Source organism: Gouania willdenowi, chromosome 20 (genome assembly GCF_900634775.1).
Source record: "Gouania willdenowi chromosome 20, fGouWil2.1, whole genome shotgun sequence".
NCBI lineage: Eukaryota > Metazoa > Chordata > Actinopteri > Blenniiformes > Gobiesocidae > Gouania > Gouania willdenowi.
This window is the reverse complement of record NC_041063.1, coordinates 19,261,681-19,282,344: the sequence shown is the minus strand read 5'-3', so window position 1 is coordinate 19,282,344 and position 20,664 is coordinate 19,261,681. Positions and strand designations below refer to the sequence as shown.

At 37.2% G+C, this 20,664-nt stretch overlaps 1 protein-coding gene across 2 annotated transcripts in view; it reads right to left on the bottom strand.

Annotated features, from left to right (window-relative positions):
* The window catches only part of drosha (drosha ribonuclease III), a 107,176-nt gene extending 88,798 nt beyond the window's left edge, over nucleotides 1–18,378 (bottom strand). For both annotated transcript variants that reach the window (XM_028434633.1, XM_028434634.1), the window contains exons 1-13: nucleotides 18,219–18,378; nucleotides 16,705–17,482; nucleotides 16,526–16,594; nucleotides 16,216–16,447; nucleotides 14,909–15,050; nucleotides 14,671–14,831; nucleotides 12,188–12,268; nucleotides 11,561–11,647; nucleotides 10,311–10,397; nucleotides 8,325–8,396; nucleotides 8,075–8,156; nucleotides 7,920–7,994; nucleotides 3,541–3,710 (exon numbers count right to left, since the gene is read on the bottom strand). In XM_028434633.1, coding sequence (XP_028290434.1) covers nucleotides 3,541–3,710; nucleotides 7,920–7,994; nucleotides 8,075–8,156; nucleotides 8,325–8,396; nucleotides 10,311–10,397; nucleotides 11,561–11,647; nucleotides 12,188–12,268; nucleotides 14,671–14,831; nucleotides 14,909–15,050; nucleotides 16,216–16,447; nucleotides 16,526–16,594; nucleotides 16,705–17,480 — 2,034 coding nt within the window. In that variant the 5' untranslated portion in view covers nucleotides 17,481–17,482; nucleotides 18,219–18,378. The remainder of the gene's footprint in view (nucleotides 1–3,540; nucleotides 3,711–7,919; nucleotides 7,995–8,074; nucleotides 8,157–8,324; nucleotides 8,397–10,310; nucleotides 10,398–11,560; nucleotides 11,648–12,187; nucleotides 12,269–14,670; nucleotides 14,832–14,908; nucleotides 15,051–16,215; nucleotides 16,448–16,525; nucleotides 16,595–16,704; nucleotides 17,483–18,218) is intronic.
* Between the last annotated feature and the right edge of the window lie 2,286 nt (nucleotides 18,379–20,664).

Here is a 20,664-nt window from a genome sequence, read left to right as displayed (position 1 = left end):
AAATACTAGAGAACGTCTGTTAGAATTTGAAGCTTGCCGACTCTCTGAACATTCTGATCAGGGAGTAGATTGACACGCGTCGTGTCCTCGACTGACTCTCATATCACAGCTCGGCCACCAGGTGAGATCAGAGGAAGCAGCTGCAGCAGAAAGCCGATCAGCAGACGGCTCCAGGCTCCAGCTCACCTTGACAGAAGTCGCACGAGGACAGTGTTTGGAAACCGAAATCATAAATACACTAAAGGAAAGAAAAGACTACTTCCCTCAATTCTAACTTTTACATAAACTTGAAGATGTTTTCTTTCCTCAGAGGATATTTGGTTGCGTATTACAGACAGTAAATGTGCAGTTTTCCACAAATGCAGCAAGCAGTTCCAGCTGTTATGGTTAGCTTAGCATGTAGCATAGGCAACAGGTGGCCCGGGGTCCACATGCAGCCCCTAAAGTAAACAAACCATATGATTTAAGTAAAAAGCATAAAATTACAAAACATAAAAAGACCAGAAACATATGTTGAACAACTACAGAAATAAATAAAATTACCTTGAAGTTCCACAAGTGAACTACAATTACACAAAATATAGAATAGAATAGAATCAACTTTATTGGCCAAGTTATGTAAGTTATACACACGAGGAATTTGAATTGGTGAACTGTGCTCTCTCCAATAGTGTAAACATTAAATAATAACAATTAACTAGAAAAAAAAATAAATATATATATATATATATATATATATATATATAAACATAAATATAAACAGTAGTTAGACGAATATGTGCAAAACTAAATAAAATAATATAACAAGATAACATAATAATAATAATAATAATAATAATAATAATAATGAGATAATAGTGCAGTCGTGCAGTGATGAGTAGTGCAGGTGAACATTTAAATTAAACAGTATGTACATGAACATTCACAGTGACCACATTGATCCAGGGTTGTTACGTGTTTAGTTTCAGGGTTATTTCACAGAAATATCAGCAAAATTTACAAGAAAACAAAAATATATCAAATGAAAACAAAAATACCGACAATTAACCAAAAAAAAAGACAAGATGACTAAAATTACACAAAAAATAATTAACAAAAAGCACAACAAAAAATATCTAACGACAACAGAAAAGTTGCACAAGGATTAAAATTACACAAAATATCAGATAAATATATAAAAGGACAACAAAAATGCACAAAACTATATAAAATAACAACAAAAATACATGAAATTAACCAAAAAAACAGACAAGAAATACAAAAAATAACAAATATATATAAAATGACAAACAAAACAGAAAAAACACAACAAATTTACAAAAAATATACAAAACCACAACCGAAACAGAGAAAAGGACTCAAAAAACAAACAAAATCTTAACAAATATATATAAAATGAAGAAGAAAAGTGCACAAAACGTCTTGTGTTAATGCTCAGATTGGTCCTTATTCTAATGCTGACATGAATGCTGATAATGTGGCCCTCACATCAGACATCACAGTTTTGTGGCCATGCTGTGATAAAAGTTGTCTGAAATGTCAAATGGTAAAGGGGCGTAGCAATGTTATAGGGTCAAACTATTAGTTCAAATTAAACAAATCCTTACTGAGAACTGAAAAGCATCTCTTCCACATGTTTAATGAATTCCTTTGGTGGACTGTGCAGTGGTCGTTTCATATTTCTATGTTATAAAGTCTTATCAGCTTGTGTTGTGTTCTTCTGCGTTTGATGAGAAGCCTGGAAATGATCATTTGTCGGCTGATAATAACAGTCCATCCTTAAATTTAGGCTATCTTCACCTTCAATTTGAAAGTTGCAGCGCCGCATCGTCGACATAATCAACTGTGATTGGCTGGCTGATTGCTCTGTTTACATTCTTTGTAGCCTAGCATTAGGAGAAGCCGTTCACTGCCTCCACTGCTGCTTCACCTGAGCTTTAATGTGCCAGAACTGATTGAAGCCTGATGATATTTGCGGCCTTGCGCGTGCACCGTTGCACTGTGGGAAAGAGCCAGGTTTGATTGGCACGCCATTCTCCCAGGTAACGCAGCGGCTGACCTTGCCCGCCCACCTTGAAAGCACATTTTACGGACATTTGGGCGTCAGAGAGCATATTATAGTTTGATTTAAGGAACGTTTGATTCAGCAGAAATGAAGGTCAACACGAGAAATGATGAATTGTTTTCTGTTTTTGCCATAAAATCTAAGAAAACTGTCAAAAACAATTGGTGCAAATAACACATTAAAGGGAAAATAGCCTTTAGACGCCACTTTAGAGCACTTCAGACAAGACAATGTCACCGCGACACAACAGTTTTCCCTGAAACAGTAGGCGCCTGGATTTGGATGATGCTGGTGTCAAATGGAGGTTGAGGATCAACTGAAGAGTTAAAACCTTCCCAAGATATTTTAACTCACTCGTTTTTACCTGAAATACTTTTCCATTCTATTTTTTTAACATTTTTGTTTTCATTTTGTGTATTTTTACTTTTACATTTTTGTGTCCTTCTGTTGTTTTACGTCTTTTATTTTGAGTCATCTTGTGTACATTTTGTATCAAGTTATATTTTTGTGCATTTTTCAGAATATTTGTTGCTTTTTTGTTACACAATTTTTTTGTCATTGTGTATTATGGTTCCTGTGTATTTTTGTGTGTTATTTTTGTTAGTGACATCTATTATTTTGAGTAATTGTATGTGTTTTCAATGCCTTGTAGTTTATTTTTTTTATTCACTTTATTTTTTTTGTCATTTCGTGCATTTTTATTATTTATGTATATTAGCTGTCCTTGTGTGTATATTTTTGAGTTTTTTTGTATTTTGATTGACCTTTAGTGTATTTTTCTTGTAATTCTGTGTATTTTTATGTGTATGTTATTTATCCTCTCGTGTAACTGTGATTTTATGCGTTTTTTGTGTACTTTTGTTCCCACTTTCTGTTGTTTTGTGTATTTTTGTTATTTTGTGTTTGTTATCATCTCGTGTATCAGTTATTTTGAGTGTTTTTTGTTCAGTTTTTGTGCCGTTTTGTTGTCATATTGTTTAGTTTTGTGTATTTCTGTTGTTTAGTGTTTGTTATCCTCCCGTGTATCAGTCATTTTGGGTTTTTTTGTTCTGCTTTTGTGTAGTTTTATTGTCATTTTGTGTATTTCTGGAGTTATGTATATTTTTGTTGGTTTTTCTTTGTTATCCTCTCGTGTATTCATCATTTTGTATGTTTTTTGCTCTGATTTTGTGTAGTTTTGTTAACATATTGTGTAGTTTTAGTGTCATTTTGTGTAGTTTTGTGTATTTCTGTTATCCGCTCATGTATCAGTCACTTTGTGTTGTTTTTTTCAGGTTTTGTGGAGTTTTATTGTCATTTAATGTATTTTTGTAGTCAACATCAGACAGCATGTGTGTGTGTGTGTGTGTCTGAAATGTTGAATGTTCTTTCCAAGGTTTTGGAGCACCTGTAATCTCCCCCAGCGTGTGATGAGCAGGTGAAACGGTGAAGTCTGTCCCTGAAACAGCCTTTGGGGACACGTGTGTTGTGCTCACCATGCCGGGGTTGGTGACGATCATGCCTTTGCACTCTTCGGCATATTTCTGCCACGCTAGCTCCTCCCACTGCAGCATGTCTGCGATCTCCTCGGCAGGGACCAGCGACTTGCTGCTGTTCAGAAGGTAGATCAGCACCTGGTGCATGGACAGCACCTCCTTCCCCCCGTCTGAGACAAAGCAGAGATCAGCATCAGTCCACGCATCACACAGGAGTGTTGATCTAACACAGATACAAGATCTTTGACAAGGTTAGAGCCACAGTGATGCCCCGCCCCCCGGTGAAAGAGAGAGAGAAGAGCCAGAGCCCTGTTTTTGAGTAACGACTAGTTTGCTAATAGTAGCTCTATAGCAAACAGACACTATTGCAGAGAAAAGACACAAGAGAACAACAAAATACAGGACTCCAAAAATACACAAAAAGACAACAAATATATAGAAAATGCACAAAAATAGAACTTAAGTACAAAAAGGTACACAAAAATGACTGAAAATATTAAGCATAAAACAACAAAAGTACACAAAAATGCAAGTAAAATACACAAAATGAAAACAAAAATGCCCAAATTAGCACAGATCTTTTATGTTTTACACATGTTCCATGTTGTCTCTGTGAAGCTGTGAGTGTGGGCGGGGCTGAGAGGAGTGCACAAAAGAACTAAAAAAAACTGAGAAAAAAAAATACATAAAAAAATAAAAATGTACACAAAATAACTCCAAGAAAAAACAAAATGACAACAAAGTCACTAAAAAAGAACAAAAATACTCTAAATGACAAAAAAGATACACAAAAGAACAAAAAAAAAAAACACAGAAAATTACAACATGGACCCAAAGAACAAATTAAATACACAAAATGACAGACACACAAATCAGAAAACTCTAACAATACTCAGAACTCTAAAAATACACATAAGCAAAATAAACTACACAAAATGTCTCCAAAAGCATACAAAAGCTAAAGACATGTACAAATAGAAAACAGAAACACAAAGATTTATGTGTCCCTCGCAGTGATAAATCTCATTCTAATGCATAGCAAAAATACAATATATATGGAATAAATACATAATGATGTGTAGTAAAGCTCTTACTTCTGTGTGTGTGTGTCATTAATACTACACAGTGATTGATTGTAGCTCTTCTGTTGTTTGGTGGGCGGGGCTTAAAGGCCTCTGCAGATGGCATAGACGATGTGTGGGTTTAACAGACACTCATGTAAACTGGATGGAGCTCCATTAACTGGGCGAAGCTGGACAAAGCTGAGCTCGCAATGGAACTTTGCAACACGCCATCGCTTCTTCTAGGCAAGGCAAATTTATTTGTATAGCGATTTACACGAGGCACCTCGATGTGCTTTACATGATCAAAAAGTGCAACAGAAAACATTCAACAGCTTAAAAATCAATAAGAACATTAAAATCAGCAGAAGATCATTAGTAAAAACATTTAAAATCATCATCAAACAACAACAACATGACCAAAAATCTCTTTCTCAATCATACGCAGTAGAGAAAAAAAGTGCCTTTAACTTTGATTTAAAAATGTTCACACGTGATGCTGACTTCAGCTCTGCTGGCACTTTCTTCCACTTCTTTGCAGCATAACAACTAAACACAGCATTACCATGTTTACTGTGAGCTCTGGGTTCCACTATCTGACCTGTGTCCATAGATCTGAGAGACCTGCTGGGTTCATACCTGACTAACATCTCATTCTGGACCAAACCCATTCACAGATTTATGCACCAGCAGCAGAACTTTAAAGTCTATTCTGAGGCTGACTGGGAGCCAGTGCAAACACTTTAAAACTGGAGTAATGTGCTCTGTAGGGCTGTGAATCTCACAATTCGGTTCGATTCCGGTTCTTAGGGGCACGATTCGATTCAAAATCGATTCTCGTTTTAAACGATCCACTGCATAGTGTGTTAAGGCAAATTATGGCATCAAAACAAAACAGTTTGTATAAGATAATTTTAAATAAACTGATTCCAATGATGTATTCATACAAACTTAAGACGAAAGGTAACATTTATTCATGCTAAACAAATAAAAACACGCACTCCTTGTGCTGTTTATGTAATACATTATACATTGGGATCGTGTCATAGACTGTAAAGGTCTGGGTGAGTTTGTGTGTTTTGACCTAACACTGTTGCCGTATTAGTCGGAAGTCATCATCTTGAAAGCCCATGGCCTACTAGTCTCTACTATGGACCGTGGCTCAGGTGGTAGTGGGTTGTCTTCTGATCGAGAGGTTGGGGGTTCGATCCCAGTACCTGACTATGTGTCGAAGTGTCCTTGGGCAAGTCACTGAACCCTAAGTTGCTCCCAGTGGTCGACTAGCGCCTTGCATGGCAGTCCTGTCCCACTGGTGTGTGAATGTGAGAGTTATTGGGTGAATGAGCTGATATGTAAAGCGCTTTGAGACTGCTTCAGTGTGGGGATAAAGCGCTATATAAAAATCAAGTCCATTTACCAAGTCCATTACTAAGTTCTTATATTTTCGGTTTGAAAAAACATGTGCTTGTGAGTATGTTTAAGAGTACAGTTTGATAACACTCCTAAGACTGTGTTTGTGAAAGTTAAGCATAAATGGTGTGTGATATAAATCACCGCCAATCGCGGATGGGTTTTCCCATCAACGTTAGCGTGACGCTAGCTGCCTTTTAGTATAGTGGTATTTTCTATTTATGAGAACACTAATAAATATTTGTAAGTTCAGTTTACAGTGTTTCCTGAATAAAGACTCCAAGCGGATCTTCTGAATCAAGGCTTTGCTTGAAAAAAAAAAAAAAAATTTTTAAATGTAATTAAAAAACATTTTAAAAATCGATTTTTGAAGTTTATGAATCGATTCAGAATTGTGGATGCTTAGAATCGCGATTCTTATGTGAATCGATTTTTCCCCCACCCCTAGCGTTCTGACCTCTTAGTTCTGAGCCAGCTGTAGCTCGTTCATGCTCTTTTGGGGGATTCCTGTCAGAAGACCATTACAATAGTCTAGTCTGCTAGAGATAAAAGCATGGACCAGTTTCTGAGTCATTAAACCTTTCACTCAGGATATGTTCTTTAGGTTGTCGAAGGCTGTTTTTGTGATAGATTTGATCTGGCTGCTGAATGTCAGATCTGAGTCAATCAGAACACCAATGTTTTTGACTTGGTCTTTAGCTTTTTAAGATCAAGAGTCAAGATACTAGCTGATAGCGATCCTTTTTCGTTGTTACCAAAGACAATCACCTTCATCTTGTTATGATTTAGCTGAAGGAAGTTTTACTTTTTCTAAAGCAGTCACACAACACCTCTATGGGACCATAGTCATCTGGGTTCAGTGATAGATATAGTTGTGTCATCTGCGTAGCTTTGATAATCAACCTTACAGTTCTGTAAAATTTGTCCTAAAGGAATCATACAGGTATTTGTCTTTATAAAGTCCATTGTGTCTGTGTGTCTGTGTGTGTGGAGGTTAAAAGCAGCTTTAGCACAGTGCACCAGCACCATCATGTGGACCGAAGGTGAACAGCAGAAACATTTCTGCCCATTTAATTTCCTTTTTTAAGTTTACTCTCATTGTTTTAGCTGTTTTTTTTAAATTCTTTTTTAAGTTTCTAGTACAGATACGGGCAACTGGTGGCCAAACAAACACATAAAACTAAAGGAAAATATACAACTTCAAAAGGAAAAACAACGAATGACTCCAAAAGCAAAACAAAGGACAAAAAAATACACAAAATGACAGAAAAAAAAACAAACAAAACAATTACAAAAAAATATGCAAAAAAACACTGAATATATACACAAAACCACAGACATGGAGAAAATTCCATAAGAGACAAAATGACTTGAGAAATATTCAAAACAATGAAAAAAAAACCAAAAAAAAAAAAACTCCAAAACACACAAAAAGGGCAACAATAACATACAAACAGAAAAAAAAAAAAAAAATATACAAAACAAAAGAACAATACAGAACAGGTCAACAAAAACACAACTGACTCCAACAGCAAACAACCATATTAGCTGTTGATGCTAATGCTTGCATCAAATACAATCCTGGCTCTGATTTGTTCTTTTTGCTTGGTCACGGTGGATTCTGGCAATTAGCAGTAGGAGCAGTGGGCGGGACTTAATGAGCCTGTTTTTTTTTTTTTTTTTTTTTTTTACAGATTATTACTTTCATGTAATGCTGTCTTTACATAGTGACAGTTTTAGCAAATATGACAAAAAGTCCAAAACATACAAAAGAAGAACCATAACATACAAACTGAAAACAATAATACACAACTGATTATTAACTATTAATTCTATAAATCATATTAATTCTCCCACACAGACACTTCTGTCAGTGACCAATCACAGGCTGATGTGAGGATGGCGTACCTGGTAGGAAGCGCACGAAGCGAGGCATGAAGTGAAACCTCTGACATCCTAACGACTCATCATCTGGGTCAAGACCTGATGGAGCAGAGAGAGGATCAAACTCACACGTGTCATCGCTGGTTCTAATGTAACGGGCATCCTGATGCTCGGCCAACCTTTGAGGTTCCAGTCATACAGCTCTAAAATATCCTGAAACAGGTAGGAGGCAAACAGCTCCAGGCCTCGCACGCAGTAGTTCTGTAAACAAAGACCAAGAGGAGGTTGATGTGACCGATAAGTAAATCCAGCTCTCACTTCTATGCATAAAAGCCCATCTTCATCCCTAAACTCAACAAGGACAGGTCAAACAGGAAGAGGATTAACGCCACCGTCAGAGAAAAAGAAAAACAAAGCGGCATCACTGACCTCCGGTGCCATCTCCTCGATGAAGTGAATGGTGTAATCTATGTTGAAGCGGATCACTCGACACAAAGGGATCTGTGGGGATGAAAGAAACTCATTCAATGCAAACAGGCTTTTACTTTGGAAACAAGGGCTTTTATTTTGATACCTAACCAGAAACACTATGCATAATAATTATAGGTAAACCATATATGTTAATTAACTCACTCATAATAACTAGAAACTTTGCATTGTTGCGACAATGCAACCGGGAATGCGAATGCACAGATAACTAACAGTATTTTGTTCAGTAATTGAAGGTTTAAGAAATAATTATTTAGAGTCACATAGAATGATCAGAGTAGGACTTGAACCAGGGTCCTCATGACAATTGTTTGAACAGCTACCCATGAGAAGGTGTGAGTAAAAGTCCACCTTGTGGAAGCAAAATAAGAAGAAATGCAAAAGCCTTCCCACTTAAAGTTTATTTAATTATTAAAAAAAGTAGAAGATTGTAGCAACATTTTAAGCTATAAATTGTAGCTGTAGAATTGAAGCTTTAACAGCAGTATTGCTAAAAGTAAAAGAGCAACGGGTGACACACTCTAGCAGACCTAATCAACCACTCAATCATTGCACGATCACAAAAATTTGCACAAAATCTTGAATAACATTAAAAGTAAGAGATTTATCATTCTACAAATTAGATATTATGATTGTCACTGAGGAGCAGAACAATTTGATCTTTGAATGGTGTAAATCGGTTAAGATTTGCATAATTAATGGAAAATGGGATTAATTAAAAAATTCATATAAAGATTTTTTGTCTGAGTGCAACCTCTACAAATGACTGATAATTGTAGATTAGAGAGTGGGCTACATTTTAGTGCTAAATTTGAGTCTGTGAGTGAAATATTAACAGAGATATGGCAGTTTACAGTAAAAGCATAAAATCTAATATTACATTACAATTCTAAGTGTTAGCATCTCACAATTTGCTTAGCAGCAGTTTCACTATATAGTGAAGCATTTTGATATTTGAATAGTGTGGATCAGTTAAGAATTTGCAAAGTAGTAGCGCTTCAAATTTTTGCGGAAGAATAAGAAAAATATGATTAAGAAAAAAACGGATTGTTGTGATGTGCGTGTTTTCAACCATTTTTATATAATGAAGTTTCTGGAGGTGTGTTGGATGAAAAGCTTAACAGTGTTTTTCAACCTTGGGGTCAGGACTCAATGTGGGATCGCCTGGAATTAAAATGGGGTCACCTGAAATGTAAAGTAAATGGTAAAATAAATAAATAAATAAAACAGGTTAAAATTATATTTTTAATGAATAAATAAATCTGAAATATCTGTATCCTATACTATATCTGTATCCTATACTATAAATCTAGTTCAAATAAAATGCAGAATAAAAATATTACATCACTTGTCACTTTGTGCACTAATCCTGGCTACTCTGTATATACAACACTTTAAAAAAACAGAATTCTAAAAACCGAAAAAGGTTTGGAACCTCTGCTTTAAAGTAACTGAGCAACTGACAGGGTTCTGGGTTTAATGTACACTGTTTTTATTGTGAGAGCGTGGGAGTCCGTTTGAAAAGATTAGCCCAGGAGTCGTGTTGGTTCTCGCCTTCTCTGTGGCTAACTAGGTTGATATGTACACGCTCTGAAGATGCTAATCCCCACACTGCCACGAAGCATTTACCCCGGCTTTTAACAAGGGTGGCTGAAATTATCCAGTTCACATCACCGCTAATCCCCCAGGCTCCTTTCAAGCTGGGCGGATATCGACCGAGCGCTGTGACACAGAAACAGTGGAGGAAGTTCTCTGCGTTTCTGCGGGATCCCATTGCTGAGCGTCTAAAGAAGTAGTCTGCCACTGCTTCAACGCATCCAAAAACAAGCATTTATTGCATTTAAGCTCATGTCTGAGGCAAAGAAAGGAAAACTAAACAGTTGCCAATGGAACGAGAAAATTGTGAGAATTAAATACGTTGCTTACGTTGTTTAGGCGAGTGTGTGAGAAGAGAGAGAATCCTTCGAACAGATACTCATGATCGTCGTACTCGATGACTGTCGGACGGTCGGTCTGAGAACGGAAACAACATGTTATAGACATATACTGACGGTCTGTTAGTGACGTGGCAGAAAAATTATTATTTTTAATAATAAATTATAAGAAGAAAAAGCTAAAAAAAAAATCTGAATAAAATAACAAAATAGGAACTACAAAAAGGAATAAAAAGATATGAAGTTTAAAAAAAAAAGAAATTTGAAACAAAAAATATAGTAGAAAAAAAAAAAATTTTAAAGGAAAAAAAAATAGGAAAAAAAAAACAAAATGGGGGAAAAACAAAAAAATGTAAAACATTTAGCACTCTGTGACACAGAAACAGTAGGGAAAAAAAAATATGTTTAATAAGAAATTAGATAAAAGACTAAAAAGAAGAAAAAAGTAGAAAAAAATATTTAAAGTTTTTTTTAAAAAAAAAAAACAAACAAAGAAGAAATAGCAAGAATAGAAAAACAAATGACAAAATGGAGAAAAAAATAAAAACAAATTGGAGAAAAATAAGAAAAATAGAAGATAATTAGTAAAAAAGGAACAAGGTAGAAAAATAGAAAAAATAATTCAACATCAGAAAATATAACAAAGTTAAAAATATAAAAATTAAACAGAAAAACTAAATAGAAGAGAATCAAAAAAGCTCGGCAGATATCAACCGTGCACTCTGTAACACAGAAAAAACAAAAGAAAAAAGTTCAAATAAAATGAAAAATAGAACAAAAAAATAATAGAGAAATAGAAAAAATAGAGAAATAAAATAAAAATGACAAAATCAGAAAAAAACAGTAATAAATAAAAACAAATTGGGGAAAAATAAGAAAAATTGTTAAAAAAAAAAAAAAAAAAGAGGAATAAAATAGAAAAAAATTAAGAGAAAATAATTAAGCATTAGAAAATGTATTTAAAATAACTACACATTGGAAAAAATACAAAAATCAACAGAGTATCAACAAATAACCTTTGAAAATATACAGAACAGAAAACATATTTACAGAAACCATTGGTAAATGTTTCTCATGCATATTTTAATAAAATTCTCAACGTGTGTGTGGTATTATGATAATAATTTGTGAAATTAGATGATATGAAACTATTTCAACATGTAATAAAAGTTAAACTTTATCTACACGTTAGACCAGGTGCCATGTGTTTCTTTACACCGTGCATGTTTCGCTTGGTCTCACCAAGAAGTTGGTGGGAGGAGAGACGGTGATCCTGTAGTGGAACAGCTTCCCTGAGTTGTTGTTCATTCCTCTGCACTGTTTCACCTGCTAGAGACGACACACACACAGAAAAAAAACACACACCTTAACATCAATCAACACACAAACAAAGAGGTAGCAACACAAAAAGTGCATGAGACCAATTGTGCTTCATGTGGTCGGATCCAAATTCTACTTTAATTGAATCCCAAAGACGTGGAAATAAATTAGATAGTAGTGTAAACGTTGATGGTCGTGACTCATTGTTTGACTTGATTGAAAAGGATTTTCCTTAATTTGTGGTTGTGTTGTAGACTTTAATGTAAGCGCAGAAGTTAATGAGCTGCCACAGCTGATTATTAATCACAGAGCCGACAGCCTTTACATTTACATAGAAAAGTCAGCACTAACACAAATGAGCAATCAGTGAGGAAACAAGACACGAGTGTGAGTTATTGTCTGAGAGACGACGGAAAAATGAGGGTCTGAACAGGCTGTCAGTAAACAGCAGTTAGAGACGTCCATGTTTGTACATTCAGCCTCTAAACTTTGACTATGAGGTTGTGTGTCCCAGGTTATGAAATGTGATAGATTAGTAACATGTGGTACCTCCTCTCCTGGGTAGATGCTGTGTCGGATTCCCGTGCGTTTGGCCTTGGCGCTGCACTTACACAGAGGACCATCGTTCATCTGCAGAGAAACAGAAACAGTCAGTCCTGACCTTTGGTTTCTTAATTTTATACACAGAACAGTCTCACTGTATCACCGTCGACATAATATCAGTACTTTTGGTTATCTGATAACAGTAAAACTGAAGGGCAGTAACACTAAACCTGAGGTGTAATAAGAGTACATTTGAAGTGTAATAACACTAAACCTGAGGTGTGATATCGGCCAATTTGGTCATGTAATAACAGAAAAAGAAACAGAACAAAAAAACACTAAACCTCAAGTGTAATAATCTGGGGCTTAATATCTGGTGCGTAATAATATAGTAATCGTTTAAAAACATTTTAAATCTATGGTGTAATACCAGTTAAATCTAAGATGTAATAACAATAAAATGTAAGCGTAACATTACATTTTAAGTTTGATAATGGTACATCTAAGGTGTAATTTCAGTTAAATTGATCATGTAATAACAGTACATCTGTTTACAACAGTGTAATAACATTTAATGTAAAGTGTAATAACATTTAAACTGAGATGTAAGAACAGTTAATATAAAGTGTAATAACATTTAACGTAAGGTGTAATAATATTTCAACTGAGATGAAATTACAGTTAATGTAAAGTGTAATAACATTTAACTTAAGGTGTAATAACATTTAACTTAAGGTGTAATAACAGTTAAACTGAGCTGTAATAACAGTTAATGTAAAGTGTAATAACATTTAATCTAAGGTGTGATTCAGTTAAAGTAGACATATCATGCATTTAAGTCCTTCCTTTTTTACATATAAATCATACAGTTGTGGTCTATATAAAGCGGAACTGCAATGCTTGGGTCTGAATTCCTCATTATTATAGCTCCACAGGCCCCTTTTCTACCCCTTTTCTGATGTGCTTCTGAGAGCAACTCGTTTTGGTGCCGCCTCTTTAAACGCAAATGAGACACTTCATACCCCGCCCCCTCTCCAGGTTGCAGAGGTGACACTCGGTTCAACTCCACCCTGTTTGGTCATTTTTGTAGTTTGATAGAAGAGATATGATTATGTAGCGGCACAGAAACTTTTTATTCACACGTTATTTACAAAATGTCAACAACAGAAGACTTGTCCATCCAGCCTTACATGTTCCAGCCAGAGTCTGACCCGGCGGAGCGAGATGAAAATAATGATGATGAACCTGCAGAACCCTAACAAGTGAGCTAACACAAGCACCGAGCTAACGCTAGCGCCAAGCTAACGTCACGAAATGCATTTTAATACAGTCTTTTCGGAGACAAAAACGGCAAAATGAAATGACTAATGAAAACTTTAGACTTAAATTAAATCACGTAGGCCATAAAACGAGTACACAGTGCTAACATATGAAGACGGTGCAACTGCTAATGCTAACAAAACAATGACAGGGACGTCTTATCATCACACTTTTTAGCGTTATTTACAGCTTACCAAAGTGCTCTGTTCGTTGTCTCCAAAGATAGAAGGAATTGAACCCTCAATCAGACAAAGTCTTTCAGCAAATCCTTCTTTATACTGGTGGAGGTTGCTGAAGCAGTCATCATTGAAGTGCTTCGCGCACACAAAAATGACCTTACCCACAGATGTGGGTACATTTCCGTGAAAAATAAAACTCAAACAGGCACTTTGAAAAAGTTCTGATGCTGGGAGACGGTGTAATGAAGCGTGTGGGTTACTACATCCAACAACCCAACATTTTGACTTATCCTCTCGTAACTTCAGCATCCTTGAGCTTGGACTACAAAATAAAAGCGATAAATAAAAATGGCGGATTGATCGAAGTGTTGGGCCTGGAGTCGATGTCCTAATTTGGCAGTTCCGCTGCAAATACTGTGACGTTATTGTTCAAAAAACGTAATAGAGAATAGAAAAATCAAAACAGATTGAAAAATATGACCAAAACAGAATATAAAGATATCAACGGAGCACCTGAAGAGACTAATTTGAACTTTTCTGTACTTCTAAACAATCTAAATATACAACAAAATGCATTTAAGGGCTGAAAAAGTGGATTTAGCATATGTCCCCGTTAATGTAAAGTGTAACAACATCTAAACTGAGGTGTACTCGGCTTAATGTCACTAAATTTGGTCACGTAATAGCAGTATATATGAATTGCAAAAACAGTAAATCAAAAGACACATCTGAAGAGTAAAAACAGTACATTTCAGGTATAAGAACAGTAACTTTTGTGTGTAATAACAGTAAATATTGACAGTAAATTTGAGGTGTAATATAACAATAACTATGAAGTGTAATAAGAGTAAATCTGAAATGCATTAACAGTAAATAATGACGGTATATTGTGGGTATAATAAAATTAACACTGGGCCAGTGTATACAGTATACACAGTGTAATAACAGATAATCTACAATGTAATAACAGTAATTGTGGTGTGTAATAACCTGTCCTGGGTCGTTGTACCACAGCTCGTCGTGCAGACGGTCTGGATGAGCTTTCTTTCTCTTGATTTCTGCGATGACGTCGAACAGGTCGGACTCTGAGCTGCTGGAGCACGAACTTCCTTCATCGTCGGACTCACATTCGGATCCACTGCTGCTCTCACCTGAAACACATCGACGTGCTTTAGCAACGTGATTACTTTTGATTACTTTTAGGAAAAAGAATCATGTAACATCACACCTGGGTCCTCGTCCAGTTTGGTTCGGGGCGGTTCCCACTGGGGCCGAGCTTCCTTGGCTCGCTCCTGTCTCCGTCCCAGCTTGTCCTCAAATAACTCATACAGGTTTCGTAACTTACTGGTTCCCACAACCGTGGAGTCTCCCTAAAAACACAATTATGGGATGTCACATGGAATACTGTATTTTAAGTCTCTCAGGGTTACATTGTTTCACATATTTTACAATGACTGAGCTGTTCATGTCGGTAAACTGGACATCAGTAAGATCCTGCCTTTATTTCACAATAAAAGCATGAAAAAAAAAAAAAAACTAAGTAAGAAATGGTCACATTTTAAGCTGACGGGATTTGTTATCACTTAAAAAACGTATATCTACTCAATTACTTTATTTTGAAACTTAATTATCTTAAGAGTATTTTATTTATTTTGAAAAAAGAGCTGGTAGCATGGGCTATTTACTGTGAATTAACAAGTGGAGTCATAAATTCATCAATATTTAATGTTAATTATTAAATAATAATTACACACAAGTAGTTGATCTGAATCAGTGATTCTCAAGTGGTGGGTCGGGACCCAAAAGTGGGTCACGGACCTGTACTGGGTGAGTGATGGACAGCTGGTCAAAAATAAATAAATACTTAATGTCTCTCATGTTGAAAAATAACTTTTATTTTGACAGGCATGCTGTGAAATGCATGTTGCACAGTGAAATATATAATGTAGATTTATGTTTGAAAAAAAAATCTTATGTGTGTGTTTTCAACAGCTATTCTTGAAACACTAAATTTGGTTGGTTGAATGACCGTGGCAAAATGTGGGTCCCACAGTTGAGAACCCCTGATCTAAATAATAATATTTATTTACAAACTATAACGCTGTTTAGCAGCCAGGCTCATCATGAAGAACTGAATTTTAACATCAATAAATAACTTTCTTCCACATGTCATGTCTGTCATTAAACTTACCTAATGTAGACAAATATAAATAGTTAGTGAATATTATGAAGTTGATTTGATGATATTTGATTTCAACGAACAGATAGCTGTTACCATTGTGGGTAATTTAAGATAACAATAAGTCTTAGTCACCAGTTAAAACGAGACACCAGTTGATTTGGAACATCTCTCCAGTCAATCATCACATGTTTGACTAAGTAGTCAAACGAGGGACTTACTCTGTCAAAAACTAGTAAATACTCAACGGCACAAGTTGCACTGCAGTCTGGGAGCAGGGAAGAGTCTCATGTGGCACCAGAGCCCTAGTTTGACTGTGATTTACACCTGAACAAATGAAGGGTTATTCCTCCTACCACTTGATCCATGGGGTCGTTGGAGTAGTAGTTCTCAGCGTGTGTGCAGCGGATCCAGGCAGGCTTCAGCAGCTCCTCCTCCTCACGCTGCTGCTGCTGCTGCTCCTCCTCCACCTCCTCCGACTCTCGGCTCCTCGTTGACGAGGGAAGGCTGCGCTCCCTGCTGCTCTCCGCCCTGCGCTCCTTCTCATCCTCCCAGCGGCTGCGTTTGCGCTCCCGGCTGGACGAGCGGCTGCTCAGACACAAGCGTGAGTGAAGGAAAGGGACGGGAAACACAAACAGCAAAATGTGGGAGGGGCTTCCCATTTACCTGCGAGGTCTTTTTCTGTGTCTGTCGGGCGACGGAGATCTGCGAGTCTCTCTGTGGCGATGACGCTCCCTGGAGATGAACACGTAGTAAAATGAGAACAAACAACACACAGGAAGGAAAACAACAACAAGAGGAACAAAATCACAGAAATGATGATGATGATGATGATGACGCTGTACCTGCTGCGGTCTCTGCTCCGGGAGGGGGGCGGAGTCCTCCCTCGGTTGTACTCGGAACGGTAACGCCCCCGCCTGTCCGGGCTCCGTCCATGATCCTTCCTCTCGCTGCTGAACTCCAATTTGTGGCGCTCGCCGTAACCGTAACCCTTTTGCCTGTGGTCGTCATGGCGATAGCCTCTATCTGGAGACCGCCGGGCATCCGGGAGTTTCTCGTATTTGTACGGCCCCCCATGTCGGACCCCAGTGTGGTCCGGCTGGAAGTGACCAGGAGTCTGGGGGAAGCCTGGGTTGAAGGACGGGGGCGGAAAAGGTGGGTGAGGGTAGTTGATGGAGTAGGCAGGGTGGTAGCCCATAGACTGAGAGGGGATAGGGGGCAGCATTGATGGGTGGGGTAAGGGTGGCGGGGGCATCATGTAAGGAGGGTAGGTGGTCTGAGAGGACACCTGGTCACCAGAGGTCGTCCCACCCGGTAACGGAGGGGGAGGGAAGTTAGGCGGGGGTTCGGGAAAGCCTGGTCGGGTGGGGGGCTTCAGCAGAGGAGGGCGCACCGGGCACTGGCTCAGAGGACCTGGAGGGTGCGGCAGCGGCGGAGGAGGATACTGCATCATGTCACTGCGCGGTGGCATGTAGCTATGGTAGCCAGAGGGGGGAGGAGCCTGGGGGTCGTAATGGTAAGACGGCAGCGGGGGCTGAGACGAGGGCGGTTTCATGTGTCTGTAGTTCTGGGGGGTGTTGGCCTGCTGGCACGGAGGAGCTCGGTCCTGATGAAACGACATCACTGTGAACAAGACAGAGTGCACAGGTCACCACTGCTCGCCAAAATAAAAGCGCTTATATTACTGGAATGAGGCTGTGAATTAATGTCAGGTTATTCAATAACTTATTAGGCACACGCATTAAACACACACACTCATTCTCATTTTCATACAAATATGTCGTGATGATTTGCTGTCATCGCGGTAAAAAATAATGATAATACAGAATCAACTTCCTGAAGCGAAAATGGCAACATTGTTAATTGGTGCAGCCCATTAATCGGGCTGATTTCAGCAGTCACAGATTAATCATCATTCGGTCGGGATTCTGACAAATATGTAACACATGAAACAACAACAAAAAGACACAAAATCCATCCATAAAGCTCAAAACGACAATAAAAAAACAAATTTTCACTGTATTAATACTAATATTGGTCATTATTCTAAATGCTGACATTAATGTTGATCATTTGTGGATACAATCACATTTTTTGTGATTTTCTCTGCGATAAAAGTTGCCCATCTCTGGTCTGAGAAGGACAAACGGATTATAATGTTGCTAATTTACACATTAATCCTAAACAAAATACATGTTTAGGTTGATGGGAAGCCACACAGACGGAATGTGAAGCTCAATATGAGAAGAATAAATGCACACAGACACATTACAGTGAGCTAACAGCAGCATGTAGCCCCATGAGATAAACCGGGGACAATGCTAACAACTAGCATAGCCTCAAAGCTAAAGGAAGTTACCTTTAGAGAAGGCAGTGGTTGCAGAAGAAGCGGATTACTTCATTGTTCCTCTCTGGTTGTTTGTAAAGTGACACAAAACGAGCTATTTGGACTAAATAATACACGAAATAAGGAGTAAACGCTGCCGCTTCTCACCAGAACGTTTGTTGTTTCCAGTCGGACTGAGTAACGGAGAGCACACGGATGAACCAATCAGAATTCTCATTCTTGCTATGACAAAGTGCTGTTTTCTTTCATTATTATTAATGTTATTTGTTTTTTTACACGTCGAAATCAATTTATAAAATAAACCTTAAATTGATGTTTTACATGCTTTTTAGTTTGTTCCTTTGTTTTCACGTTAAAAACAAAAACTTTACCTAGACAAATACACAAATTTAAAAGGAAAATTAAAATAAAACAATAAGAAATACTTTATTCATATAATATGATATTTTTTTTACTGCTCAGATTATGTTATTATAATTAACTAAGTACGTAGAAACACAAATACGATCAATTATACTGATAGAAATACTATTTAACTCTTATTTTAACTTTCTATCTATTTATTTATTATATTTAAAAACAAATGATGGGGTGGGGGGGAATCATGATTACATACTGTATATTATATTTTTTGGCGCAGTTTAGGTTGGATAAAATCCTAGTCTGTTTTATGTAACTCGTTCATAATTCCGCTAGAGGGCAGCACGTTAAACGGTATTATTTTATAATGGATGTTACGAGTCACTCCACGTGACAAGGAGAAGAAAACATGAATTATAAAGAAGTATATGAATTATACACAGAGCAGTAAAACATTATCTGTTATTATAATAATAATAATAATAATAATAATAAAAATAAAAGAAAGACATAAAGAAGATCCTTCAGTGCTCATTGTGATGATCTACATAATTTCCATGATGTTTATAGGAAAGAAGTAGAAAAGAAGGAAGAAATGAAAGAAGGAGAAAAAAACTCATTCTAATCATGCTGGCAAAATACCATATACAAAAAAAAAAAAGAAAGCTGTTGATTCATTCTGTAAACACTTGAAACTTGAAGACCACAAAACAATTTCCTGCTGTTTTTTGTTGTTCTTTATTTAATTTTTCTTTTTTCTTAGTTGTGTCATTTTCTTGGTTCTCTTTCCTTTTATTCTTAGTTATTGTGTGTTATCTATTTCTAGGATCTGTCATGTGTATTTGCTCATTTGTGTTTAACCCATAAACCCATGTTTATTAGACATAAGGAATAAATATAGACAAACAGACAACAGGGCATCTGTTTACAATAGATTTAATGTATGTGGATGTCTGTTTAAAGAGGCATCACTTGACACACACACACACACACACACACACACACACACACACACACACACACACACACAGAGACACACACACAGGCTAAAAGCTTGAGTGTATCTGAAGTGATAGCTTCTGGTTTATAAAGCTCAACTGTGGGTCAGGGTTGATGTTTGGGAGCTGATTACCTATCCATGCTAACAGACGCTTTTAATGGGCTCCTGCTCGCTCGCTGTCTCTTGACCTCACAAAGCTGTCACTGACACCATTTCCCAGCCACTTCACCTGCAGTCCATCATCAGCCTGAATGAGTGTTCATTCATGCTTTTAGCTCATCCTCCTGCTGACGAAAAAGGCTTTTAAGGATAACTTTTTATCGAAAAAAAAAAAACATAGCACATTGCACATAGGCTATCAAGAAAAGCCCTGAAAGATGTGAAGGAGACAGTTCTTCTTTCCACTTACACAGCTGCATGTTAATGTGTCTTTGTGGAGGATTTGGTTCATGTGTGAAACTTGATTCGTTCTTCATTATAATGAAAAAGAACTCGCTATCAGGCTTCCTGAAGAGCTGCATGATCGCAACATCAGTAAGGAACGTTGGAGCATGGAGACTATCTGAATACAACATAAGTTGCTGTAGCCCTTCTGAAATTTCCCCAATCTAAACACAAAACAAGTAGACAAATAGATTCAAAAGGAAATTATATCTGAGTTATGCACAGAGCTGTTGGAGAGGCTGCCACTCACGCCTAGAGCAAAATACACTCAAAACACACTAAGGGCCTATGCTATGAAGCTAATTACCTCTTATTGCGCTAACTTCCAGGATTTAATCAGTGTGTGCTGGACTACGAAGGCTGGCTAATGACTTACGGAGCCAAATCACCATGGTAACTTAGGCTGAATGACCAACCTGGTCGGGACCAGGTTTGGTTCTCGCTGGGACCTTCTCGAGTACTAAAGCCCCGCCTCCTGAACAATTATTAGATCTTTTGGAAAATGACCTGACCAATAAAAGGTGATGTGTGAACACGTCATTGTGTGGATCTGATGTAACGTTGACAGGAGAAAGAGAATATTTAGAGTAGACACTGATGCGATGCAATAATTTCATTTACCAATGACATCCTTTAGGAACCATAGAGATTTTT